This window comes from Argentina silus, assembly GCF_951799395.1.
Source record: "Argentina silus genome assembly, chromosome: 10".
Classification (NCBI taxonomy): domain Eukaryota; kingdom Metazoa; phylum Chordata; class Actinopteri; order Argentiniformes; family Argentinidae; genus Argentina; species Argentina silus.
This window is the reverse complement of record NC_139664.1, coordinates 6,712,326-6,740,098: the sequence shown is the minus strand read 5'-3', so window position 1 is coordinate 6,740,098 and position 27,773 is coordinate 6,712,326. Positions and strand designations below refer to the sequence as shown.

Sequence of the window (27,773 nt, the reverse complement as noted above, 5' to 3'; positions counted from 1 at the left end):
GTTTTAACTTGAGTAATTACAGTGTTACTACAAAGGTTTAGGGACAACGTAATGTCAAATGTTGCATAAACAGTCATGTTTTCTATGTTATGTGTATGTAAAAAGAGCCCCCATAACAAATAAATAGAATAGAGATAGAAATAGAATGACTATGGAGATAGATTAGTGCCTTTATTATTGTAAATATATCGAGTAGAACTCACCAAAGATTCAGAACAATTTCTAGAGTCATGTTTAATTAGGAAAACAGTAGTGTTACGAGTTGTAGTGATGAGTGAGAGTATGTAGTATACAGTACACACACACCTTATTGAGTAATGTTGTGGAAGTACAGAGGAATATATAATTTGTGCCCTATTGAATGAGAAGATGGACCAGCAAAACATTGTGGAAAGCCTACAGTATGTGTTTTTACATACTGTACAAGTTCACATGTGCTACAACCTTGGGTCTCTTCTATATCTGTAGACTTTTCCAGGAGAACACCCTCCATGATAAGAAACATACCGCTTTAACATGCTGTAGTCATGTAAGATCCATGGCATGGATGAGACCAGAACATCTGTTACTCCTGACTGAAACTCAAAAAGGTCTCTGTCATACATCTACCACCCTAAACCTATTCTTCTGTGCTGTTGTTTTTACTAAGGTGATATAAAATATCAGACGTTTTCTTGACATTGAATGAAATTCAACTTAATTTGACAATAATCAAAAACAGGAACAAAGTTATTTCTTCTGCACGTTGGGCTTGATAAAAACTTGAGGGCAATTTATAGTATATAGGATACTGTATGCACTAACATGGAGTCAAAATGCATGATCAAGTTGACGTCTATCAACAAACCCTGTCTCAATGGCAAGACATACTCTGTGAAATGACACAATTATCATAAAATATCCTTGGATAGTTCCTTTGTAACTTCTGATATCATGTCAGTAGGGTCTTGATTAACTTCACAAAGAAGTCCAAAACAAAAAAGTTCCAAAACATTCATTCAGTTACCTGGCTCAGTGGAATAAATCATGTAAATGAAATATTATGAATCACCTCATCTTATCCTCCTTTGGCTGATTGGCTCTCCACTGACCAATAAGGTCACCCTGGAAATGGGGCGGCTTTTCTCATGGTGGATATAAACCAGGGGTGCAGGTGAACCCCTATCATCGACAGGAACACACAGCAACCATGATTTCTCTGGTCTTCGTTCTGCTCATCGGAGCCGCTTGTGAGTATTAGAGCCTGTAGATTTGGTGGTGACATTTTCCTCTTTGAATAATTAGTTCTTTCAGGAATTGATTTGGATAAAAATGCTGCGATAGCAAATACAAATCGTGCAATTGTTTTGAACTTGCTGACTGTAGCAAACATTAATTAAATCCTTGGATCTACTGTAACTTATCACAAAAATAATAACATTTGGTGCTTGGAATTTTGATATTGACATCATCATTCTTTTTTTAACCTTGTCAAAAGGTGAAGAAAGTAATTTCTATCTGTGTAGAAAGCTAAGAGAAAGAACATAGCCAAAAGGACTTGTCGTAAAAGAAGAGCTTTGTGCCTTCTCTCTATATCGTCAGTTGCCACGGAGGACGACAAGATCGTCGGAGGTTATGAGTGCGAGGCCAACTCTCAGCCCCACCAGGTGTCCCTGAACGTTGGGTACCACTTCTGTGGAGGCTCCCTGGTCAGCGAGGACTGGGTTGTGTCTGCTGCTCACTGCTACAAGTCGTAAGTAGGCAACACCGTGAACTTCCTGTAATTGCTATTTGTCTTGTTATGTCGACCCACAAAATGTATCAAGCTTAACTTTAGTTCGGGACAAGGGTTAACTCCACACACACAAGACCTTTTGAATTAATAAACCAAATATAATAACCATATCTGCCTCTCTCTCTCTCTCTCTCTCTCTCTCTTTCTCTCTCTCTCTGTGTCTCTCTCTCTGCCTTTCTCTCTCTCCCTTTCAGCCGTGTGGAGGTTCGTCTTGGCGAACATGACATCAGGATGAATGAGGGTAAAGAGCAGTTCATCTCTTCCTCCCGTGTGATCCGTCACCCCCAGTACAGCTCCTGGGACCTTGACAACGACATCATGCTGATCAAGCTGAGCAAGCCCGCCACCCTCAACAGCAACGTGCAGACCGTGGCTCTGCCCACCAGCTGTGCCCCCACTGGTACCATGTGCACAGTCTCTGGCTGGGGCAACACCATGAGCTCCGGTGAGTACAACACAAGGGTCAAAGGTTACATGTGGCAACAGATCATCTTCATGATTAATGAGTATGTAGAGAGATGACAGGGATTGTCAGTTACCTTTACAAACATAGTGTCATTATATTTAACCATTACTCTCTGTCCTCCTTCTTCCCCCTCTGTCCATCCATTCCTCCCTTTCTCTCTGTTAATAGTCAGTGGTGACAGGCTGCAGTGCCTGGAAATCCCCACCCTGTCCTTCAGAGACTGTAACAAAGCCTACCCTGGCATGATCACCGACGCCATGTTCTGCGCTGGATACCTGGAGGGAGGCAAGGACTCTTGCCAGGTACACACGTGACCACAGTGATGACTTTATATGAAGTCCATGATCGTTCGCAACATCAGCACTTCAGTTTTCAATTGTTTAGATGTTGTTATTGATATTGAATAACCCAATCTAATATCACTACTTCATCTCTCTCTCTCTCAGGGTGACTCCGGTGGCCCCGTGGTGTGCAACGGTGAGCTGCAGGGTGTTGTGTCCTGGGGCTACGGCTGTGCCGAGCCTGGTAACCCCGGTGTCTACGCCAAGGTGAGACTGAAAAGAGATTTCATGTTGGGGGTTTTTGGAATAAAGTCAGATCGCTATCACATTGTTTCCTTGAATATTAGGAGACTTAGATCAAATGGAAGGTTCTTACATCATGTCCTTCTGGGTTTGACCACTAATGTCTCCCTTTTCCCACTTCTAGGTTTGCATCTTCAACGAGTGGCTCAACAGCACCATGGCCAAAAACTAAGTCTGATGTCAGCATCGTACCTTCAGCACAGTCGGACAATTCGTCAACATCCTGTGTAGTCCAATTTCCACCTTTTATACTGGAGATGAAAACCCTATGACAAATAAAACATCGCAAACTAACATGTTCTGTCTATTGAGTCTACATCACTAGAAGAATAGGAATGTACTGTAGGGGACATATTCTATTTCTATGTTTCAAGGGCTCTTTTTACATGCACCTACTGCTGCATCGAAAACATGAATGTTTGAGGAACATTTGACATTACCTTGCCCCTATACCTGTGTAGTCACGAAGTAATTACTCTCGTTAAAACATTGTTACATTTGGTAATTGTTTGGTATATATTGGAGTGTTGAGTGGATGACTTCAAATAAGGAACAGTCTTTATTCTTCGGTTGATGAAATGTTATTACAAGACTTATTACAGTGTTGTTACATAGATTTAGCATGCACATCGTCCCCTGCCTCTCTATCCTGCCATCCCTCCCTGTCTGATACCCCTCTGATTCCTATTATCTGAAAACAAATTCAAAAGGAGGGCGGAATTCTAGTCTTCTTGAACAACAAATAATGCATATTTCTTTCATCTTTCTTTGCTTAAGTATCTTTAATCCTTCAGATACCAGATTTATGGTGAACTAAAATATTTATAGACTAAAAGTCTTAGGTGTAATTCTCACCAATTACGATCATTAATATGATTGTGTGGTAATCCACTTTTGAATTTGTATGTTTTGATGACACCACATCATCACAATTCAATGGCGATTTATGTGAATTTATGTGATTAAAGTGAAAAGCATACATACAAAACAGAGAGGCATAGTAGTGTGATAGAAGTTGGAATGTCTTGTTTATGAGGTGTTTATATATTTCCAGTATGAATGGGGCCTTGTGGCAATGCTGACTCAACAAAATATGGCTGTAAAGTATCTCAGTAAGGGAATCATAATGTACAGTTTTTAATATATGTTTTCACTTATGGTTTTTAAAGATTGCTCTGTGATGCAGTGTTTCAACATTTAAGTTTCAATTTTATTTCACAGCAAAGTTAGTTTTACCAGTTTTCATTAATGTAGATTTTCAGAAGCTTGATCACACTTGACAGACAATTTACACAACTCGCAAAAATCAAAGCCAACCTGATATTGACTACTAAAGAGTGTATTCATATCCAGAAAGAATCTCCTGGGCTGAAACCTGCCAACATCTAGCAGCAGGAATGTTTGCTTGCTATTAGTTTATCAAGCTGGTGAACTGCTGTACCTATACCTTGTTGATGAGCTAACATGGCTTTATCTTGTCATGCCATGTGAGGTATAAGACAGGGAGGGATGTCAGGATAGAGAGGCAGGGGACAATGCACAAGCTAAACCCACGTAACAACACTGTTATAAGTCTAGTGATAACATTGCATCAATCTACTTTAAGAATGTTCTGTTCCTTCTTTGAGGTAATTCACTCTATTCTACAATATATACCAGGCAATTACCAAATGTAACAATGTTTTAACTTGAGTAATTACAGCGTTACTACAAAGGTTTAGGGACAACGTAATGTCAAATGTTGCATAAACAGTAATGTTTTCTATGTTATGTGTATGTAAAAAGAGCCCCCATAACAAATAAATAGAATAGAGATAGAAATAGAATGACTATGGAGATAGATTAGTGCCTTTATTATTGTAAATATATCGAGTAGAACTCACCAAAGATTCAGAACAATTTCTAGAGTCATGTTTAATTAGTAAAACAATAGTGTTACGAGTTGTAGTGATGAGTGAGAGTATGTAGTATACAGTACACACACACCTTATTGAGTAATGTTGTGGAAGTACAGAGGAATATATAATTAGTGCCCTATTGAATGAGAAGATGGACCAGCAAAACATTGTGGAAAGCCTACAGTATGTGTTTTTACATACTGTACAAGTTCACATGTGCTACAACCTTGGGTCTCTTCTATATCTGTAGACTTTTCCAGGAGAACACCCTCCATGATAAGAAACATACAGCTTTAATATGCTGTAGTCATGTAATATCCATGGCATGGATGAGACCAGAACATCTGTTACTCCTGACTGAATCTCAAAAAGGTCATCTACCACCCTAAACCTATTCTTCTGTGCTGTTGTTTTTACTAAGGTGATATAAAATATCAGACGTTTTCTTGACATTGAATGAAATTCAACTTAATTTGACAATAATCAAAAACAGGAACAAAGTTATTTCTTCTGCACGTTGGGCTTGATAAAAACTTGAGGGCAATTTATAGTATATAGGATACTGTATGCACTAACATGGAGTCAAAATGAATGATCAAGTTGACGTCTATCAACAAACCCTGTCTCAATGGCAAGACATACTCTGTTAAATGACACAATTATCATAAAATATCCTTGGATAGTTCCTTTGTAACTTCTGATATCATGTCAGTAGGGTCTTGATTAACTTCACAAAGAAGTCCAAAACAAAAAAGTTCCAAAACATTCATTCAGTTACCTGGCTCAGTGGAATAAATCATGTAAATGAAATATTATGAATCGCCTCATCTTATCGTCTTTTGGCTGATTGGCTCTCCACTGACCAATAAGGTCACCCTGGAAATGGGGCGGCTTTTCTGATGGTGGATATAAACCAGGGGTGCAGGTGAACCCCTATCATCGACAGGAACACACAGCAACCATGATTTCTCTGGTCTTCGTTCTGCTCATCGGAGCCGCTTGTGAGTATTAGAGCCTGTAGATTTGGTGGTGACATTTTCCTCTTTGAATAATTAGTTCTTTCAGGAATTGATTTGGATAAAAATGCTGCGATAGCAAATACAAATCGTGCAATTGTTTTGAACTTGCTGACTGTAGCAAACATTAATTAAATCCTTGGATCTACTGTAACTTATCACAAAAATAATAACATTTGGTGCTTGGAATTTTGATATTGACATCATCATTCTTTTTTGAACCATGTCTAAAGGTGAGGAAAGTAATTTCTATCTGTGTAGAAAGCTAAGAGAAAGAACATAGCCAAAAGGACTTGTCGTAAAAGAAGAGCTTTGTGACTTCTCTCTATATCGTCAGTTGCCACGGAGGACGACAAGATCGTCGGAGGTTATGAGTGCGAGGCCAACTCTCAGCCCCACACCGTGTCCCTGAACGTTGGGTACCACTTCTGTGGAGGCTCCCTGGTCAGCGAGGACTGGGTTGTGTCTGCTGCTCACTGCTACCAGTCGTAAGTAAATCCCATATGAATAACCTGACATTTTACACCGTAAGCACTGACCATTGGCGCACACCTTCTAACCCCTTTCCCTCACTTTTCACTCCCTCCGTCTCTCTCAATGTTGCACCCAAAGCCGTGTGCAGGTTCGTCTTGGCGAACATGACATCACGGTGAGAGAGGGTACCGAGCAGTTCATCTCTTCTTCCCGTGTGATCCGCCACCCCGAGTACAGCTCCTCTACAATCAACAACGACATCATGCTGATCAAGCTGAAAAAGCCAGCCACCCTCAACCGCAACGTGCAGACCGTGGCTCTGCCCACCAGCTGTGCCCCCACTGGTACCATGTGCACAGTCTCTGGCTGGGGCAACACCATGAGCTCCGGTGAGTACAGCACAAGGGTCAAAGGTTACATGTGGCAACACATCATCTTCATGATTAATGAGTATGTAGAGAGATGACAGGGATTGTCAGTTACCTTTACAAACATAGTGTTAATATATCTAACCATTACTCTCTGTCCTCGTTCTTCCCCCTCTGTCCATCCATCCCTCCCTTTCTCTCTGTTAATAGTCAGTGGTGACAGGCTGCAGTGCCTGGAAATCCCCACCCTGTCCTCCAAAGCCTGTAGAAAGGCCTACCCTGGCATGATCACCGACGCCATGTTCTGTGCTGGATACCTGGAGGGAGGCAAGGACTCTTGCCAGGTACACACGTGACCACAGTGATGACTTTATATGAAGTCCATGATCCATCGCAACATCAGCACTTCACTTGTCAATTGTTTAGATGTTCATATTGAAATTGAATAACCCAATCTAATATCACTACTTCATCTCTCTGTCTCTCTCAGGGTGACTCCGGTGGCCCCGTGGTGTGCAACGGTGAGCTGCAGGGTGTTGTGTCCTGGGGCTACGGCTGTGCCGAGCCTGGTAACCCCGGTGTCTACGCCAAGGTGAGACTGAAAAGAGATTTCATGTTGGGGGTTTTTGGAATAAAGTCAGATCGCTATCACATTGTTTCCTTGAAAATTAGGAGACTTAGATCAAATGGAAGGTTCTTACATCATGTCCTACTGGGTTTGGCCACTAATGTCTCCCTTTTCCCACTTCTAGGTTTGCATCTTCAACGAGTGGCTCAACAGCACCATGACCAACAACTAAGTCTGATGTCAGCATCGTACCTTCAGCACAGTCGGACAACTCGTCAACATCCTGTGTAGTCCAATTTCCACCTTTTGTACTGGAGATGAAAACCCTATGACAAATAAAACATCGCAAACTAACATGTTCTGTCTATTGAGTCTACATCACTAGAAGAATAGGAATGTACTGTAGGGGACATATTCTATTTCTATGTTTCAAGGGCTCTTTTTACATGCACCTACTGCTGCATCGAAAACATGAATGTTTGAGGAACATTTGACATTACCTTGCCCCTATACCTGTGTAGTCACGAAGTAATTACTCTCGTTAAAACATTGTTACATTTGGTAATTGTTTGGTATATATTGGAGTGTTGAGTGGATGACTTCAAATAAGGAACAGTCTTTATTCTTCGGTTGATGAAATGTTATTACAAGACTTATTACAGTGTTGTTACATAGATTTAGCATGCACATCGTCCCCTGCCTCTCTATCCTGCCATCCCTCCCTGTCTGATACCCCTCTGATTCCTATTATCTGAAAACAAATTCAAAAGGAGGGCGGAATTCTAGTCTTCTTGAACAACAAATAATGCATATTTCTTTCTTTCTTTGCTTAAGTATCTTTAATCCTTCAGATACCAGATTTATGGTGAACTGAAATATTTATAGACTAAAAGTCTTAGGTGTAATTCTCACCAATTACTATCATTAATATGATTGTGTGGTAATCCACTTTTGAATTTGTATGTTTTGATGACACCACATCATCACAATTCAATGGCGATTTATGTGAATTTATGTGATTAAAGTAAAAAGCATACATACAAAACAGAGAGGCATAGTAGTGTGATAGAAGTTGGAATGTCTTGTTTATGAGGTGTTTATATATTTCCAGTATGAATGGGGCCTTGTGGCAATGCTGACTCAACAAAATATGGCTGTAAAGTATCTCAGTAAGGGAATCATAATGTACAGTTTTTAATATATGTTTTCACTTATGGTTTTTAAAGATTGCTCTGTGATGCAGTGTTTCAACATTTAAGTTTCAATTTTATTTCACAGCAAGTTAGTTTTACCAGTTTTCATTAATGTAGATTTTCAGAAGCTTGATCACATTTGACAATTTACACAACTCGCAAAAATCAAAGCCAACCTGATATTGACTGTTAAAGAGTGTATTCATATCCAGAAAGAATCTCCTGGGCTGAAACCTGCCAACATCTAGCAGCAGGAATGTTTGCTTGCTATAAGTTTATCAAGCTGGTGAACTGCTGTACCTATACCTTGTTGATGAGCTAACATGGCTTTATCTTGTCATGCCATGTGAGGAAAAGACAGGGAGTGATGGCAGGATAGAGAGGCAGGGGACAATGCACAAGCTAAACCCACGTAACAACACTGTTATAAGTCTAGTGATAACATTGCATCAATCTACTTTAAGAATGTTCTGTTCCTTCTTTGAGGTAATTCACTCTATTCTACAATATATACCAGGCAATTACCAAATGTAACAATGTTTTAACTTGAGTAATTACAGTGTTACTACAAAGGTTTAGGGGCAACGTAATGTCAAATGTTGCATAAACAGTCATGTTTTCTATGTTATGTGTATGTAAAAAGAGCCCCCATAACAAATAAATAGAATAGAGATAGAAATAGAATGACTATGGAGATAGATTAGTGCCTTTATTATTGTAAATATATCGAGTAGAACTCACCAAAGATTCAGAACAATTTCTAGAGTCATGTTTAATTAGTAAAACAATAGTGTTACGAGTTGTAGTGATGAGTGAGAGTATGTAGTATACAGTACACACACACCTTATTGAGTAATGTTGTGGAAGTACAGAGGAATATATAATTAGTGCCCTATTGAATGAGAAGATGGACCAGCAAAACATTGTGGAAAGCCTACAGTATGTGTTTTTACATACTGTACAAGTTCACATGTGCTACAACCTTGGGTCTCTTCTATATCTGTAGACTTTTCCAGGAGAACACCCTCCATGATAAGAAACATACCGCTTTAATATGCTGTAGTCATGTAAGATCCATGGCATGGATGAGACCAGAACATCTGTTACTCCTGACTGAATCTCAAAAAGGTCTCTGTCATTCATCTACCACCCTAAACCTATTCTTCTGTGCTGTTGTTTTTACTAAGGTGATATAAAATATCAGACGTTTTCTTGACATTGAATGAAATTCAACTTAATTTGACAATAATCAAAAACAGGAACAAAGTTATTTCTTCTGCACGTTGGGCTTGATAAAAACTTGAGGGCAATTTATAGTATATAGGATACTGTATGCACTAACATGGAGTCAAAATGAATGATCAAGTTGACGTCTATCAACAAACCGTGTCTCAATGGCAAGACATACTCTGTGAAATGACACAATTATCATAAAATATCCTTGGATAGTTCCTTTGTAACTTCTGATATCATGTCAGTAGGGTCTTGATTAACTTCACAAAGAAGTCCAAAACAAAAAAGTTCCAAAACATTCATTCAGTTACCTTGCTCAGTGGAATAAATCATGTAAATGAAATATTATGAATCGCCTCATCTTATCGTCTTTTGGCTGATTGGCTCTCCACTGACCAATAAGGTCACCCTGGAAATGGGGCGGCTTTTCTGATGGTGGATATAAACCAGGGGTGCAGGTGAACCCCTATCATCGACAGGAACACACAGCAACCATGATTTCTCTGGTCTTCGTTCTGCTCATCGGAGCTGCTTGTGAGTATTAGAGCCTGTAGATTTGGTGGTGACATTTTCCTCTTTGAATAATTAGTTCTTTCAGGAATTGATTTGGATAAAAATGCTGCGATAGCAAATACAAATCGTGCAATTGTTTTGAACTTGCTGACTGTAGCAAACATTAATTAAATCCTTGGATCTACTGTAACTTATCACAAAAATAATAACATTTGGTGCTTGGAATTTTGATATTGACATCATCATTCTTTTTTGAACCATGTATAAAGGTGAGGAAAGTAATTTCTATCTGTGTAGAAAGCTAAGAGAAAGAACATAGCCAAAAGGACTTGTCGTAAAAGAAGCGCTTTGTGCCTTCTCTCTATATCGTCAGTTGCCACGGAGGACGACAAGATCGTCGGAGGTTATGAGTGCGAGGCCAACTCCCAGCCCCACCAGGTGTCCCTGAACGTTGGGTACCACTTCTGTGGAGGCTCCCTGGTCAGCGAGGACTGGGTTGTGTCTGCTGCTCACTGCTACCAGTCGTAAGTAAATCCCATATGATAACCTGACATTTTACACCGTAAGCACTGACCATTGGCGCACACCTTCTAACCCCTTTCCCTCACTTTTCACTCCTTCCGTGTCTCTCAATGTTGCACCCAAAGCCGTGTGCAGGTTCGTCTTGGCGAACATGACATCACGGTGAGAGAGGGTACCGAGCAGTTCATCTCTTCTTCCCGTGTGATCCGCCACCCCGAGTACAGCTCCTCTACAATCAACAACGACATCATGCTGATCAAGCTGAAAAAGCCAGCCACCCTCAACCGCAACGTGCAGACCGTGGCTCTGCCCACCAGCTGTGCCCCCACTGGTACCATGTGCACAGTCTCTGGCTGGGGCGAAACCATGAGCTCCGGTGAGTACAGCACAAGGGTCAAAGGTTACATGTGGCAACACATCATCTTCATGATTAATGAGTATGTAGAGAGATGACAGGGATTGTCAGTTACCTTTACAAACATAGTGTCAATATATCTAACCATTACTCTCTGTCTTCCTTCTTCCCCCTCTCTCCATCCATCCCTCCCTTTCTCTCTGTTAATAGTCAGTGGTGACAGGCTGCAGTGCCTGGAAATCCCCACCCTGTCCTCCAAAGCCTGTAAAAAGGCCTACCCTGGCATGATCACCGACGCCATGTTCTGCGCTGGATACCTGAAGGGAGGCAAGGACTCTTGCCAGGTACACACGTGACCACAGTGATGACTTTATATGAAGTCCATGATCGTTCGCAACATCAGCACTTCAGTTGTCAGTTGTTTAGATGTTCATATTGAAATTGAATAACCCAATCTAATATCACTACTTCATCTCTCTCTCTCTCAGGGTGACTCCGGTGGCCCCGTGGTGTGCAACGGTGAGCTGCAGGGTGTTGTGTCCTGGGGCTACGGCTGTGCCGAGCCTGGTAACCCCGGTGTCTACGCCAAGGTGAGACTGAAAAGAGATTTCATGTTGGGGGTTTTTGGAATAAAGTCAGATCGCTATCACATTGTTTCCTTGAAAATTAGGAGACTTAGATCAAATGGAAGGTTCTTACATCATGTCCTACTGGGTTTGGCCACTAATGTCTCCCTTTTCCCACTTCTAGGTTTGCATCTTCAACGAGTGGCTCAACAGCACCATGACCAACAACTAAGTCTGATGTCAGCATCGTACCTTCAGCACAGTCGGACAACTCGTCAACATCCTGTGTAGTCCAATTTCCACCTTTTGTACTGGAGATGAAAACCCTATGACAAATAAAACATCGCAAACTAACATGTTCTGTCTATTGAGTCTACATCACTAGAAGAATAGGAATGTACTGTAGGGGACATATTCTATTTCTATGTTTCAAGGGCTCTTTTTACATGCACCTACTGCTGCATCGAAAACATGAATGTTTGAGGAACATTTGACATTACCTTGCCCCTATACCTGTGTAGTCACGAAGTAATTACTCTCGTTAAAACATTGTTACATTTGGTAATTGTTTGGTATATATTGGAGTGTTGAGTGGATGACTTCAAATAAGGAACAGTCTTTATTCTTCGGTTGATGAAATGTTATTACAAGACTTATTACAGTGTTGTTACATAGATTTAGCATGCACATCGTCCCCTGCCTCTCTATCCTGCCATCCCTCCCTGTCTGATACCCCTCTGATTCCTATTATCTGAAAACAAATTCAAAAGGAGGGCGGAATTCTAGTCTTCTTGAACAACAAATAATGCATATTTCTTTCTTTCTTTGCTTAAGTATCTTTAATCCTTCAGATACCAGATTTATGGTGAACTGAAATATTTATAGACTAAAAGTCTTAGGTGTAATTCTCACCAATTACTATCATTAATATGATTGTGTGGTAATCCACTTTTGAATTTGTATGTTTTGATGACACCACATCATCACAATTCAATGGCGATTTATGTGAATTTATGTGATTAAAGTGAAAAGCATACATACAAAACAGAGAGGCATAGTAGTGTGATAGAAGTTGGAATGTCTTGTTTATGAGGTGTTTATATATTTCCAGTATGAATGGGGCCTTGTGGCAATGCTGACTCAACAAAATATGGCTGTAAAGTATCTCAGTAAGGGAATCATAATGTACAGTTTTTAATATATGTTTTCACTTATGGTTTTTAAAGATTGCTCTGTGATGCAGTGTTTCAACATTTAAGTTTCAATTTTATTTCACAGCAAGTTAGTTTTACCAGTTTTCATTAATGTAGATTTTCAGAAGCTTGATCACACTTGACAATTTACACAACTCGCAAAAATCAAAGCCAACCTGATATTGACTGCTAAAGAGTGTATTCATATCCAGAAAGAATCTCCTGGGCTGAAACCTGCCAACATCTAGCAGCAGGAATGTTTGCTTGCTATAAGTTTATCAAGCTGGTGAACTGCTGTACCTATACCTAGTTGATGAGCTAACATGGCTTTATCTTGTCATGCCATGTGAGGTATAAGACAGGGAGGGATGGCAGGATAGAGAGGCAGGGGACAATGCACAAGCTAAACCCACGTAACAACACTGTTATAAGTCTAGTAATAACATTGCATCAATCTACTTTAAGAATGTTCTGTTCCTTCTTTGAGGTAATTCACTCTATTCTACAATATATACCAGGCAATTACCAAATGTAACAATGTTTTAACTTGAGTAATTACAGCGTTACTACAAAGGTTTAGGGGCAACGTAATGTCAAATGTTGCATAAACAGTCATGTTTTCTATGTTATGTGTATGTAAAAAGAGCCCCCATAACAAATAAATAGAATAGAGATAGAAATAGAATGACTATGGAGATAGATTAGTGCCTTTATTATTGTAAATATATCGAGTAGAACTCACCAAAGATTCAGAACAATTTCTAGAGTCATGTTTAATTAGGAAAACAGTAGTGTTACGAGTTGTAGTGATGAGTGAGAGTATGTAGTATACAGTACACACACACCTTATTGAGTAATGTTGTGGAAGTACAGAGGAATATATAATTTGTGCCCTATTGAATGAGAAGATGGACCAGCAAAACATTGTGGAAAGCCTACAGTATGTGTTTTTACATACTGTACAAGTTCACATGTGCTACAACCTTGGGTCTCTTCTATATCTGTAGACTTTTCCAGGAGAACACCCTCCATGATAAGAAACATACCGCTTTAAAATGCTGTAGTCATGTAAGATCCATGGCATGGATGAGACCAGAACATCTGTTACTCCTGACTGAAACTCAAAAAGGTCTCTGTCATACATCTACCACCCTAAACCTATTCTTCTGTGCTGTTGTTTTTACTAAGGTGATATAAAATATCAGACGTTTTCTTGACATTGAATGAAATTCAACTTAATTTGACAATAATCAAAAACAGGAACAAAGTTATTTCTTCTGCACGTTGGGCTTGATAAAAACTTGAGGGCATTTTATAGTATATAGGATACTGTATGCACTAACATGGAGTCAAAATGCATGATCAAGTTGACGTCTATCAACAAACCCTGTCTCAATGGCAAGACATACTCTGTGAAATGACACAATTATCATAAAATATCCTTGGATAGTTCCTTTGTAACTTCTGATATCATGTCAGTAGGGTCTTGATTAACTTCACAAAGAAGTCCAAAACAAAAAAGTTCCAAAACATTCATTCAGTTACCTTGCTCAGTGGAATAAATCATGTAAATGAAATATTATGAATCGCCTCATCTTATCGTCTTTTGGCTGATTGGCTCTCCACTGACCAATAAGGTCACCCTGGAAATGGGGCGGCTTTTCTCATGGTGGATATAAACCAGGGGTGCAGGTGAACCCCTATCATCGACAGGAACACACAGCAACCATGATTTCTCTGGTCTTCGTTCTGCTCATCGGAGCCGCTTGTGAGTATTAGAGCCTGTAGATTTGGTGGTGACATTTTCCTCTTTGAATAATTAGTTCTTTCAGGAATTGATTTGGATAAAAATGCTGCGATAGCAAATACAAATCGTGCAATTGTTTTGAACTTGCTGACTGTAGCAAACATTAATTAAATCCTTGGATCTACTGTAACTTATCACAAAAATAATAACATTTGGTGCTTGGAATTTTGATATTGACATCATCATTCTTTTTTTAACCTTGTCAAAAGGTGAAGAAAGTAATTTCTATCTGTGTAGAAAGCTAAGAGAAAGAACATAGCCAAAAGGACTTGTCGTAAAAGAAGAGCTTTGTGCCTTCTCTCTATATCGTCAGTTGCCACGGAGGACGACAAGATCGTCGGAGGTTATGAGTGCGAGGCCAACTCTCAGCCCCACACCGTGTCCCTGAACGTTGGGTACCACTTCTGTGGAGGCTCCCTGGTGAGCGAGGACTGGGTTGTGTCTGCTGCTCACTGCTACCAGTCGTAAGTAAATCCCATATGAATAACCTGACATTTTACACCGTAAGCACTGACCATTGGCGCACACCTTCTAACCCCTTTCCCTCACTTTTCACTCCCTCCGTCTCTCTCAATGTTGCACCCAAAGCCGTGTGCAGGTTCGTCTTGGCGAACATGACATCACGGTGAGAGAGGGTACCGAGCAGTTCATCTCTTCTTCCCGTGTGATCCGTCACCCCCGGTACAGCTCCTGGAACATTAACAACGACATCATGCTGATCAAGCTGAGCAAGCCCGCCACCCTCAACCGCAACGTGCAGACCGTGGCTCTGCCCACCAGCTGTGCCCCCACTGGTACCATGTGCACAGTCTCTGGCTGGGGCAACACCATGAGCTCCGGTGAGTACAGCACAAGGGTCAAAGGTTACATGTGGCAACAGATCATCTTCATGATTAATGAGTATGTAGAGAGATGACAGGGATTGTCAGTTACCTTTACAAACATAGTGTCAATATATCTAACCATTACTCTCTGTCTTCCTTCTTCCCCCTCTGTCCATCCATCCCTCCCTTTCTCTCTGTTAATAGTCAGTGGTGACAGGCTGCAGTGCCTGGAAATCCCCACCCTGTCCTCCAACGTCTGTGACAACGCCTACCCTGGCATGATCACCGACGCCATGTTCTGCGCTGGATACCTGGAGGGAGGCAAGGACTCTTGCCAGGTACACATGTGACCACAGTGATGACTTTATATGAAGTCTATGATCCATCGCAACATCAGCACTTCAGTTGTCAGTTGTTTAGATGTTCATATTGAAATTGAATAACCCAATCTAATATCACTACTTCATCTCTCTCTCTCTCAGGGTGACTCCGGTGGCCCCGTGGTGTGCAACGGTGAGCTGCAGGGTGTTGTGTCCTGGGGCTACGGCTGTGCCGAGCCTGGTAACCCCGGTGTCTACGCCAAGGTGAGACTGAAAAGAGATTTCATGTTGGGGGTTTTTGGAATAAAGTCAGATCGCTATCACATTGTTTCCTTGAAAATTAGGAGACTTAGATCAAATGGAAGGTTCTTACATCATGTCCTACTGGGTTTGGCCACTAATGTCTCCCTTTTCCCACTTCTAGGTTTGCATCTTCAACGACTGGCTCACCAGCACCATGGCCAACAACTAAGTCTGATGTCAGCATCGTACCTTCAGCACAGTCGGACAACTCGTCAACATCCTGTGCAGTCCAACTTCCACCTTTTGTACTGGAGATGAAAACCCTATGACAAATAAAACATCTCAAACTAACATTTTGTGTCTTTTGAGTCTAAATCACTAGAAGAATAGGAATGTACTGTAGGGGACATATTCTATTTCTATGTTTCAAGGGCTCTTTTTACATGCACCTACTGCTGCATCGAAAACATGAATGTTTGAGGAACATTTGACATTGAGTGTATATTCACCATTAGACAAGCCACCCCAGTTCCAGGGTGACCTCACTGGTCAGTGGAGAGACAAACAGCCAAAGGACGACAAGATTAGGTGATTCATAATATTTAATTTACATGATTTAATCCACTGAGCCAGGTAACTGAATGACTGTTTTAGAACATTTTTTTTGGACTTCTTGGTGAAGTTAATAAAGACCCTACTGACATCAGAGGTTACAAAGGAACTATCCAAGAATATTTTATGATATGTAATTTAACAGAGTATGTCTTGCCATTGGGACAGGTTTTGCTGATCGACAACAACTTGATCATTCATTTTGTTTCCATGTTAGTGCATACAGTATCTTAAATACTATAAAAGGTCCTCAAGTTTTTATCAAACCCAACATGCAGAAGAAATAACTTTGTTCCTGTTTTTGATTATTGTCAAATTAAGTTGAATTTCATTCAATGTCAAGAATACGTCTGATATTTTATATCACCTTAGTAAAAACAACAGCACAGAAGAATAGGTTTAGGGTGGTAGATGTATGACAGAGACCTTTTTGAGTTTCAGTCAGGAGTAACAGATGTTCTGGTCTCGTCCATGCCATGGATCTTACATGACTACAGCATGTCAAAGCTGTATGTTTCTTATTATGGCGGGTGTTCTCCTGGAAAAGTCTACAGATATTGAACAGACCCAAGGTTGCAGCACATGTGTACTCGTACAGTATGTAAAAACACATACTGTAGGCTTACACAATGTTTTGCTGGTCCATCTTCTCATTCAATAGGGCACTATTTATATATTCCTCTGTACTTCCACAACATTACTCAATAAGGTGTGTGTGTAGTGTATACTACATACTCTCACTCATCACTACAACTCGTAACACTATTGTTTTACTAATTAAACATGACTCTAGAATTTGTTCTGAATCATTGGTGAGTTCTACTCGATATATTTACAATTATAAAAGCACTAATCTATCTCCATAGTCATTCTATTTCTATCTCTATTCTATTTATTTGTTATGGGGGCTCTTTTTACATCCACATAATATAGAAAACATGACTTTTTATGCAACATTTGTCATTACATTGCCCCTATACCTGTGTAGTAACACTGTAATTACTCATGTTAAAACTTCGTTACCTTTGGTAATTGCCTCATATATATTGTCAAGTTGAGTGAATTACCTCAAATAAGGACCTGTTTTTATTCTTACAGTAGGTTGATACAATTTCATAACTAGACTCATCACAATGTTGTTCATGAAGCTTGCATTTGTTCAAGCAGGACACTTTAAGTCGAACTGCACAGCTGTCTGTCAGGTGGCCCATATATCATAAATCCCATATGAATAACCTGACATTTACAGTACACTGTTAGCACAGACCATCAGTTAGGTGATGGAAGATGGTGCTCACTTTCTCACCCCTTTCCCTAACCAAATATCCCTCAGCACAAATCAAAAATGGAAATGCCTCTGAATTAAATGCCTCTAAATCATGACTAATGGCCAGTGGATAATAATCATCATAATACTCATAACAATAATTATTATCTAATGGCCAGGGGAGAAATTTAAACACTGAAGCTGTCAAAAGTTGCTTGTCAATATCTTGCTCGTCTTGGTAAGGTCAGAGCGCTTGAACACTGCCTTGATCTGGTCACAATCTTCTCGAGTGACTGTCTCTCTTTTGATCGATGGAGGCACAAATATCTTATATTATCAAATGACAAAAAAAGCAAAAACTCTTTATGATGTTGTGTATTTTATTGAATATACCACCAACATAGACATGTAGGTAGCTAAATATTATTTTGAGTGGTACCGAAACATGTTGTCAACACATAGTAAAAGTTTGAAGTAAATATCTTTAGGCATTCCAGTTATTTAGAGGTTAGAGGTTATTTACGAACTCTGATCCAGGCATCCAATGATACCCGCTAGGGGCCATTTCCGCCTGCTTTTGACTGTTCTTATATAAATGTGGATATATCAAAAGGTAAACATGTTACATGTATGGTTGAATGCTTGATTTGAACACAACAACTTATAATAGTGAATAACAAACAACTATAATAACAATGTCTGAGCAGTAATACAAAGATCTTATATTATCAATAAGAAAAATAGACAGAAAAAATGCGGCTTATAATGTTGTCTTTTATTGAATATATCAGCAACATAGACATGTAGGAAGCTATTATTTTGAGTGGTACCCAAACAGGTTGTCAACACATGCTATGCCTGTGTGTGAGCATTATGTCCATGTAGGTGGTCATTGCGAACAAGGAGACATAGCAATATATTGTCAAGCTGAATCACCCTCAATATATACTGACAAAATATAGTCAGTACTTCATTATTTGAGTCATAGTTAGCTTTTTCTGTTATGTATTTTCTTACGAGTTATCAGAAAACGTGTATTTTTTAAAACCGGAAGTGATCTGTGTTATTTGTCAAGTGAGCATACAAATAAATGATTATACTGCTAAATATGCAACATTTAGAATTTATATTCTTATTCCTATATGAGTCCACCACTTTTTAAGATGGAGAGCTGAGCTGAACGTCAAACTTTTTGCCTCTTTATTGTTGGAGACTGGTGGACGTGTGAACGTCAACAAGAGGAGGGCTGGTTGACAGCCTGTTGATTTATGGCCCTGGCAGCCAGACAGTGTAGCTGTTAATGATCTCATTAGCTGTGTTAGCAAGCTAAAATGCTAAACCTGGCACTGAGATTCACAGTGAACCGTCTCTACTTTCTCCAGCAGAGTTCCCACGAAGCTATATAACCCAGCTCCCCAGTCCTATTCAACAGGTCTGACTTGGATATTTAATTCTGAACTACAACCAGGATCTGGCTCACGCTTTTCTTGGCCTGCGTTAACATAGCTACTTGGGTTTTGGGCTTTTTATGCACCGAAAACCGCTCAACTTATGCTGCAGACTCTTGTATAGCCTTTGTGCCGTGGACCAAATTTCCATCTCAGACACGCTAACCCCACTCTCAGAGGCCTCTGGGTCTCTAATGTTGCTCAGCAGAAGGATAGAGTCTGTGCGCCCAACAGTGATAAAAGACTCGCCTCTCTGGAAAAGACCTTTTACACCATCAACAATGGTGCCAAAAATATCCATTGCTGCAGAGTCCGTACTGACAGTGGACGTGGTTAAATCAGACTCACATCTTCTGCATGAGGGAATAAAGGAGATGACACAGGACGCTAAAGCAGTGCTGGTGGCAGCAGGCATATAAAGCAGACTTATGATGATCCAAAAAATTGAGTCACACCTTGAACTTGACATGGTGACTGGGGCAGTTTGTTTTCCTTTTCGTTTTTTCTTTTTTATATGCAAATATAAAAACAATATGTAGAATGATGTCTGATGCATCTGGTACTGTATATACTTAACTTTCCGGCTACTGAGAATATACTATCATAATTCAGTTAATTTCTTTTCTTGCATCTAGGCATATTATGTTGGGTATACCGTACCAACTAGTGACCTAAAATATACAGTCAATATATAAATCAATTTTTCATTGATTGTTAATATAATACTACAGTAAGTAAAGACATTTTAATGTTTTAATTTATATTTTGTTTTAGTGTATTGCTATGCTTTTTTTTGTTTTTGTGAATTACTGCACACAGTCTCTATTTTGCATAGTCATACAACATTAGCAATGTACCTAAAAACTTAAAATCTAATTTCCTACAGGAATTATGTGGTCATTATGTACAATATATCTTCGCTGATTAATCTAGAATTGTGCATGGAGTGTTTGTTCATTGTTGTGATTAATGCCAATACAGAAGTTATGGTAACCAAAAAGAATTCATTGTTTCTGGAGGCAAAAATGTAATTTTATTCACCAGAAGTCCTCAGGATATCCTTGCATAAGTGGGGAAGATGCACTCAGCGATTCTCTCTCTCTCTCTCTCTCTCTCTCTCTCTCTCTCTCTCTATCACACACACACACTCACACAGGCGTTCACTGATAAGGATGGTACAGACTAGTAGTTGTTGAGGATCTCGTTGATCCAGGGCAGCAGGGCGCAGATCTTGGTGTAGACACCGGGGTAGTCGGGCTGGGCACAGCCGTATCCCCACGACACGATGCCCTGCAGCTCCCCGTTACACACCAGGGGACCGCCAGAGTCACCCTGGGAGAGAGAGAGAGACAGAAAAGCAGGGAGAGAAGAAAGGGGGGAGGAGAAGAGAAGACACACAATTTGAGGTAGGGCCTATGTTGTATGTGATGACAAGTTCTCATTCTGAGACAGTTTGTTTGTAAGGACATATACTGTAGCTTAAATGTTGCATTATCAGAATGCTGTGTGATGAAGAATAACTTTGGCCATATTACAAAACCATGTTCACACAATCACTTGCAATGCAGGTGTTTTTTTTAGGCTGTTCAAGTGCTACTCTCATATTATCTTGCTATTCTTGTACACATTGAATCAGCCATACTAAGTATTCAACATCAGTCAGACCACTGAGTTAGAGTGTCACCAGGCATGTGGCCTGTAATGACAATGACCCATGACGAGACAATCATATTGCATATCCGTTTGACGGATGCTCAGAATTATTCTTTCTAATCTAGACAAAACTGCATGGCTATACTGTATCTAGTTGCGCAAGTGCTGTACAACTTGTGCAATAATGTGGTAGAAGGGGCTGTTCTGCGTACCTGACAGGCATCCTTGCCTCCCTCCAGGAAACCGGCACACACCATGGTGCTAGAGATTTGGCCTGGATAGGAGTTCTCGCAGTCCTCTTCGGAGAGAATGGGAATGTCCACACACTGCAGGTTAAATGGGTTGAAGACTAGACAGGCAGGGAGATGGAGAGAGGGAAAGGAGAGAAAGAAAGAGAGAGAGGATGAATAGTTTTCGTGGTAAATGCCGTACGTAACACAACTCCTATTCCCATCCATTTAATCCCATCTCATCCCAGTGTATACTATATCCATCCATCCATCCATCCATCCATCCATCCATCCATCCATCCATCCATCCATCCATCCATCCATCCATCCATCCATCCATCCATCCATCCATCCATCCAACCATCCATCCAACCATCCATCCATCCATCCATCCATCCATCCATCCATCCATCCAACCATCCATACCAGAGTCGGTGTAGATGTTCCCCCATCCAGACACCACACACTTGTCCCCGGCGTTGGCACAGGCCTTGGGCAGGGCGATGGGTGTGACAAACTTATTGACGGTGACTGGGTGGGCCAGCTTCATCAGCATGATGTCGTGGTCCAGGGTCTGGTAGTTGTAGCTCTGGTGCCAGTAGATGGCGTCCACAGACATGATCTGCTCCGTGCCCTCGTGCACCCAAATGTGGTGGTCCCCAAGGATGGCGAGCTGAGAATAGGGGCTGAGAAAGGGAGGGGGGTTTTGTGATGACCAATAAAACCCATTACCAAAGAGCCCCTTCTATGTACTAAGATAATTGTATCCCAGCAGTGCTTCCCTTCCTTTTTGTTATTTGTTTTCTACAGGATTGGGAAAGTGCCAAATATACCACTCTGGCTGTGACCATGCAATACTCACTTCTGCCAGCAGTGGGCGGCAGAGACTATCCACTGGTCGTTGATGAGGGCGCCGCCACAGAAGTGGTAGCCGATATTCAGGGAAGCCTGCCAGGGCTGGGAGTGAGCCGTACACTCATAACCCCCCACAATCTTGTCATCCAGAGGAGCTGCAGCTGAGGGAGAGAGAGAGAGAGAGAGAGATGGAGAGAGGGATTGAGGGATGGAAGGGGATGAGAGTAGAGAGAGAGAGGGGGGGGGTGGAGAGAGGAGGGAAAGCGGAAAAGAGGAGAGAGAGAGAGAGAGAGAGAGAGAGAGAGAGAGAGGAAAAATATAAGAGCATACTGTATCACCTGTAGCCTGTGTGTGTGTGTGTGTGTGTGTGTGTGTGTGTGTGTGTGTGTGTGTGTGTGTGTGTGTGTGTGAGTGAGAGAGTTACCTGCAGCACCCAGGAGTGCGAGTACAATCAGGCCAATCATCCTACTGCTGACTCAAGTCATCCACTTCGACTGGACATGTGCACTGTGCAGTTCACCACATTTATACCTCCCCCTTTATCTCACCTACCTGTCTCCCCTCCCCTCATGCCCCTACTATCCCTCCTGTCCCCACCCCAAACCCCCCCAGACCAGACTACTACCCCCCCCCCCCCCCCCCCCCCCCCCGTCTCCCCTGTCCAATGCTCCAAGCACCGCCCCAAGCACAAAAGTGATGTGTCTGCATCCCATCCAACTCGCTCTTGGTTCTGTCCAACCTTTTGAGTTATTTTGTGTTCTTTCAAAGAATAAAGATTTCAATAATAAGTCATTTCACACAGTTCCAGCCTTGGGAGTCCTGGGACACAGAAAGATTCACTATTTGCCAGAACTTTTTTTTTCTTCATTTTCTTTGTTCTTTTCCTTTGCCATATGTCATTTGTAGAACCGTTTTAATTGTCTTTAAACTGGTAGCTTTTTCTATACCACAGATAGCACAAGACCAATTCGGAAAAGTAACCTATACTGCACAAAGCTACCAACCATACAAAGGAGAGTGTGATGCGAGTGTATATTGTACAACATTATTTATAGAATACACAAGTGGTATATCTCTCGTGAGAGATCTCTCGTAACCTCATGCAGAGAACAGGTGGTTGTTTTTCTCACACACCTCTTGATCTTTATCCAAGGGCAAACCAAGGACACTGGAGAATAGTATCAGAGATAGGTATTGAGAAAGAACAGGTGCAATGTTTCACACAGTGCATGAATTAGAATCATATATTCATAGGTGATATGTTGTTGTAGAATGAGAATTATTTTAATTGCAGCATTATTTTAAATGTTTTCCTCTTGCTCCTCTCGGAGTGACAGTGCATTGGTCACTGCAATGATCAATTGTATTGATTTGTGTGATTTGTATTATGTTTTGTTCAATATTTCTACATAATCCTGTGAGGGATGTGTTGTGTGTGAATGCGACTGGACATGAAAATAAAATAGTCATTGACTCATTCATTCATTAGGATGATTGGAAAACTAAATTCTTTACTGATTCTAAATTGTGTGACATACCAACCCAAGAGGAAAAGTGTTTGCTGCAAGTATGTTCTGTTTACCAGCTCTCTGAGACTAGCCACTGGTTAATGATCAGCTGTGTGAATGCAGATATGTGTCAGCCTGTGAGAGAGTTTTGCCACTGACAGGGTGTCCCTTGGCAAGGTGTTTGTGTGTCTGAGGTAGTTGGGGTAAGTGTCGGTGGGACAGGCTGGGCAGATAAGGGAAAAGGGGCAGGGCAGAATGAGGTGAGGATGGGGTCCTAGAGTTGGAGTGATGACAGTGGGGGGTAGAGCTGGTGGGGTATAAATTCAAGCCAGTGTGTGTCCAGGTGTCTTTCATCAGTCAGAGTACTCCTGGACACCATGAGTTTGTTCGCTCTGCTACTGTTGGTGGGAGCTACTGGTAAATAGAGAAATATATACAATACATTCACTACCAATGCGTTTCATTTGCCAGTTTTAAAAATGTAAAATGATGATACATTTTATGTTATTCATCTAACATGCAGTTTACGACAGCTTTCAACATTTGTTTTCTTAAGCAGCAGGCAGGTTTCCTCAGGTGGGTTGGTGCTGGGCTGGAACACAAGTTGATTAACACTCAAAAAGGTGATTAACCCTCCTGTGTGTGTGTATGTGTGTGTGTGTGTGTGTGTGTGTGTGTGTGTGTGTGTGTGTGTGTGTGTGTCTGTCTACTACAGCGGCATTGCCCCGTGAGGATGGCAGGATCATCGGGGGGGCAGAGTGTGCCGCTCATTCCCGACCTTACATGGCCTCTCTCAACTATGGCTACCACTTCTGCGGAGGTGTGCTCATCAACGACCAGTGGGTGATGTCTGTTGCCCACTGCTGGTACAAGTGAGTATTGGGTGAAGAGAGGGTTGGTTGGTTGGTTAATGGATGAGGTAGCTGATATGGACCTACAGGAGATGAACACATTCTGTGGTACAAGACAAGGAGACTTTTATTTCAGTATTAAGTTTAAAACAATGGCAATGTCTGCCCCCCCCCCACTACACACACACACACACACACACACACACACACACACACACACACACACACACACACACACACACACACACACACACACACACACACACACACACACACTCTATCTCAGCCCCTATGCCATGCAGATCATCCTGGGAGATCACGACATGCGTGAGTTTGAGGGCACTGAGCAGCTCATGAAGACCGAGAACATCATCTGGCATCCCAGGTAAGATATACCCCCCATTCCCCCTTATACTGGTTTGTGTTATACAATCCTGTCTCCTCACTCTGTCCTGATCATTTAAAGTAGCCAACATTTTATTTACAAAATACTAAGACATGCCCCAAGTCACACTGCCTGGTGCTGACTGATCTGAAGGACTGGATAGGTGACAGCAAGAATATTGCTACACCCCACATGTAGACATATACCATATGTCTCTGTTCTATAATGAGGAGCCTATAACATGTGAAGAAATACTACTTTTACTCACGCAGGATCAGCTATCATGCAGCCCATTTGTCAGGCAATATTTCTGTTTGTATGTTGTGCACTCAAATGCCTCGTTTCCTGTTCCCTCTGTAGTTATGACTACCAGACTCTGGACTACGACATAATGCTTATCAAGCTCTTCCATCCAGTGGAGATCACCCACGCGGTGCAGCCTGTCGTCATGCCCACTTCATGCCCGGTTGCAGGCCAATCCTGCCACGTGTCCGGCTGGGGAAACACCGACTTAGGAGGGGAGGGTGAGAGGAACAGGGGAAAAGCTAGACCCATACAAACTTTACTTTACCAATACAGACCTTATCCATACACATGTTACCAATCGACATACAAACGTTTACCCGAGCAAACTTTACCTAGAGAGGTTGAGAGTGACAGTAAAGCAAATTCTACATCCTGTAAACGGACATTATATTCACAAACTATACCCACACAAACTTGATTCGCACAAGGCACACCCTCAGTGTCAACCCGTTTGAAAGTCCTCTTGTCAAAAGGAGCAGGTATCTTAAAGGGCGCCTCCCTGTCTTGTGCTTCCCTACAGTATATATGCCCGTGCATCTGCAGTGTCTGGATTTGCCCATCATAGACGAGGCGACCTGTATGAAAGCCTACCCTGATATGATCTCACCCAGGATGGTGTGTGCCGGTTTCATGGAAGGAGGCAGAGACTCATGCAACGTATGTCACCCCTCATACTCTCTTATTAGAACACCATACAAGGACATCTGATGTTTCATTAGCTTCTGTCTGCCTATCTCTCGCTCCCCCCAAGTCCTACTGTGATTGGTGTCTGCTACCTACATGTATCTATAATTATCTTTTTTGAGTCCCCGCCCCCTTTGTTTTCAGATGATGATTGTTTTCTTTCTGTAGTATAGGAATTGAACCCCCCCCCCCCCCCCACACCCACACAGCCTGTCTTATCTGTGTGTCTTATCTGTGTGTGTCTCTCTCTCTCTCTCTCTCTCTGTCTCTCTCTCTCTCTCTCAGGGAGACTCTGGCAGTCCTCTGGTGTGCTCCGGGGTGCTGCACGGCCTGGTGTCCTGGGGTCAGGGCTGCGCTGAGCCCAACTACCCCGGCGTCTACGTCAAAGTGTGCCAGTTCGGCTACTGGATCGAAACAACCCTGGCGGCCAACGCATAGTACAGCTGGCTGTAGCCTACACCTCTAGGATCCCACCAATTCATCCTCCTTCTCTCTCTCTCTCCCTCACTTTCTGTGTGTCCCTGAAGTGGAATCAGCACAGACTATAACCCTGTAAAACACAGAATAAATCCTCAGGTTACAACACTATCCATGTGTCTGGGAATGAAACTTCTATCAAAGCAAATTTAGGTACAATTCCGCCCATACAAACAGCATGGACAATAACAAACAAATATTCGAAAGTTGTCAGAGGTGGTTGTCAGAGGTGGAAAAGGTTTATTTGAGTTACAGGTTTTTATTTTTCATATTAAATACAATCATCTCAATATAAAACATGTCTGTGTGAGATGGCACACATTTGGGATAGAGTTATACTGTAACGTATAGTCATGAATAAACACCTACATTGTCAGTATGTTTTACAGATGGGGTAAACTTATGAGGTAGCATGTTTTTAATTAATGTATGTCCATATCAAGACTGCTTATGTTTCCCATTGACTTTATGACAGCCATATCGGCCTACCGAACATATCGACAAATATCACCTTTAATGTATAGTCATTTGCTCTGAATATGCAAATATTGGTATACTAAATGAATAAATGTAAAGCACAGTGTTAGAACGGCACTTCAATGAGTAAATGGCGATGTATCTTCCATCAAAACTTTCCAGTTACAATAGCATGCCATAGGGGGCCTCAGTGAGCCATGTGCAGTCTTCTTCATCCCTCTCATTCACCTTGATGAGTTTTTAGTGGATCAATTTGGGGCACTCTCCATCCACAATGATGCACACATTATAACGACAGTAGCTTTCCCATTCATAGAACACTGACATCTCTTCACTTGCGCCGTCAACTTCAACTTGATTTAATTTCAGAGTCTTTTTTCCTGTCAGTTCCACAGTGAGTTGTGAATTGCCTGTCTTCCCTCCTACTGTCAGTTTGACATGGTTCTCTCCATCTCTCTCTGTCTGTACACGTCATTTCTGTCAGTTTGACATGGTTCTCTCCATCTCACTCTGTCTGTACACGTCATTTCTGTCAGGATGACATGGTTCTCTCCATCTCTCTCTGTCTGTACACGTCATTTCTGTCAGGATGACATGGTTCTCTCCATCTCCCTCTGTCTGTACACGTCATTTCTGTCAGGTTGACATGGTTCTCTCCATCTCTCTCTGTCTGTACTCGTCGTTTCTGAGCTCTGCCGTCCTTTTATTCCTCTCTTTTTGCTGCCTCTTCTGCGTTCGAGTCTTCGAGGGTCCTAACCAGGTGACTCCACCTGAGAGAGAGAGGGAGGGAGAGAGAGAGAGGGAGAGAGAGAGAGAGAGAGAGAGAGAGAGAGACACACACAGATAAGACACACAGATAAGACACACAGATAAGACAGGCTAGGTAGGGTTGTAACTCCCTCTGTGTGAAATTCAACTCTGTTACAGAGTATAACACTACGTGTGTTCTGTGTCTGTGTACATACAGTATACTGTGTGTCCCTCAAATAAGTTACAGCAGTCGGCCATGCAGAGTAGTTCATGATATTCAATAACCCTCCATTACTGCCCATTCTATAGCATCTCTCTGCTACTCACCCTCTCCACAGGACTGGGGGGAAGAG

The 27,773-nt window shown here is 41.5% G+C and overlaps 7 protein-coding genes across 9 annotated transcripts in view; 5 read left to right on the top strand and 2 right to left on the bottom strand.

Annotated features, from left to right (window-relative positions):
- Window positions 1–1,162: 1,162 nt before the first annotated feature.
- LOC310811016 (trypsin-1-like) lies at window positions 1,163–2,996 on the top strand (the record flags this gene model as incomplete). Its single annotated transcript, XM_083678985.1, has 6 exons — window positions 1,163–1,229; window positions 1,582–1,732; window positions 1,969–2,219; window positions 2,409–2,542; window positions 2,687–2,788; window positions 2,949–2,996. Exons 1-6 carry the CDS (start codon window positions 1,190–1,192, stop codon window positions 2,994–2,996), a joined length of 726 nt encoding a protein of 241 aa, XP_083535111.1. The 5' UTR covers window positions 1,163–1,189.
- Window positions 2,997–5,656: 2,660 nt separating this feature from the next.
- Window positions 5,657–7,380, top strand: LOC310811018 (trypsin-1-like; the record flags this gene model as incomplete). Its single annotated transcript, XM_083678987.1, has 6 exons — window positions 5,657–5,723; window positions 6,076–6,226; window positions 6,351–6,601; window positions 6,791–6,924; window positions 7,071–7,172; window positions 7,333–7,380. Exons 1-6 carry the CDS (start codon window positions 5,684–5,686, stop codon window positions 7,378–7,380), a joined length of 726 nt encoding a protein of 241 aa, XP_083535113.1. The 5' UTR covers window positions 5,657–5,683.
- A 2,661-nt stretch (window positions 7,381–10,041) lies between these two features.
- On the top strand, window positions 10,042–11,762 carry LOC310811019 (trypsin-1-like; the record flags this gene model as incomplete). Its single annotated transcript, XM_083678988.1, has 6 exons — window positions 10,042–10,108; window positions 10,461–10,611; window positions 10,735–10,985; window positions 11,175–11,308; window positions 11,453–11,554; window positions 11,715–11,762. The coding sequence occupies exons 1-6, from the start codon at window positions 10,069–10,071 to the stop codon at window positions 11,760–11,762; spliced, it is 726 nt and encodes a 241-aa protein (XP_083535114.1). The 5' UTR covers window positions 10,042–10,068.
- Window positions 11,763–14,424: 2,662 nt separating this feature from the next.
- On the top strand, window positions 14,425–16,170 carry LOC310811015 (trypsin-1-like). Its single transcript, XM_083678984.1, has 6 exons — window positions 14,425–14,491; window positions 14,844–14,994; window positions 15,119–15,369; window positions 15,559–15,692; window positions 15,837–15,938; window positions 16,099–16,170. Exons 1-6 carry the CDS (start codon window positions 14,452–14,454, stop codon window positions 16,144–16,146), a joined length of 726 nt encoding a protein of 241 aa, XP_083535110.1. The 5' UTR covers window positions 14,425–14,451; the 3' UTR covers window positions 16,147–16,170.
- A 4,256-nt stretch (window positions 16,171–20,426) lies between these two features.
- On the bottom strand, window positions 20,427–22,446 carry LOC310811013 (serine protease 1-like; the record flags this gene model as incomplete). Its single annotated transcript, XM_083678982.1, has 5 exons — window positions 20,427–20,576; window positions 21,110–21,246; window positions 21,554–21,813; window positions 21,990–22,143; window positions 22,407–22,446. 5 exons carry the CDS (start codon window positions 22,444–22,446, stop codon window positions 20,427–20,429), a joined length of 741 nt encoding a protein of 246 aa, XP_083535108.1.
- Window positions 22,447–23,867: 1,421 nt separating this feature from the next.
- LOC310811014 (trypsin-like) lies at window positions 23,868–26,154 on the top strand (the record flags this gene model as incomplete). The annotated part of the gene is made up of 6 exons (XM_083678983.1): window positions 23,868–23,907; window positions 24,206–24,362; window positions 24,628–24,726; window positions 25,087–25,250; window positions 25,553–25,689; window positions 26,002–26,154. The coding sequence occupies 6 exons, from the start codon at window positions 23,868–23,870 to the stop codon at window positions 26,152–26,154; spliced, it is 750 nt and encodes a 249-aa protein (XP_083535109.1).
- A 261-nt stretch (window positions 26,155–26,415) lies between these two features.
- Window positions 26,416–27,773, bottom strand: part of cblc (Cbl proto-oncogene C, E3 ubiquitin protein ligase) — an 11,108-nt gene continuing 9,750 nt past the window's right edge. For all 3 annotated transcript variants that reach the window (XM_083679678.1, XM_083679680.1, XM_083679679.1), the window contains 2 exons: window positions 27,748–27,773; window positions 26,416–27,440 (listed from right to left, as the gene is read on the bottom strand). The exon at window positions 27,748–27,773 is cut by the window's right edge and continues 30 nt beyond it. In XM_083679678.1, coding sequence (XP_083535804.1) covers window positions 27,307–27,440; window positions 27,748–27,773 — 160 coding nt within the window. In that variant the 3' untranslated portion in view covers window positions 26,416–27,306. The remainder of the gene's footprint in view (window positions 27,441–27,747) is intronic.

What these genes read in the sequence shown, in the direction of transcription:
- LOC310811015 (XM_083678984.1), top strand. Translation starts at nt 14,452, where the DNA reads ATGATTTCTCTGGTCTTCGTTCTGCTCATCGGAGCCGCTT. An exon ending in GCTGCTCACTGCTACCAGTC is followed by an intron (nt 14,995 to 15,118) that starts GTAAGTAAATCC and finishes TTGCACCCAAAG; the next exon opens with CCGTGTGCAGGTTCGTCTTG. An exon ending in GAGGCAAGGACTCTTGCCAG is followed by an intron (nt 15,693 to 15,836) that starts GTACACATGTGA and finishes TCTCTCTCTCAG; the next exon opens with GGTGACTCCGGTGGCCCCGT.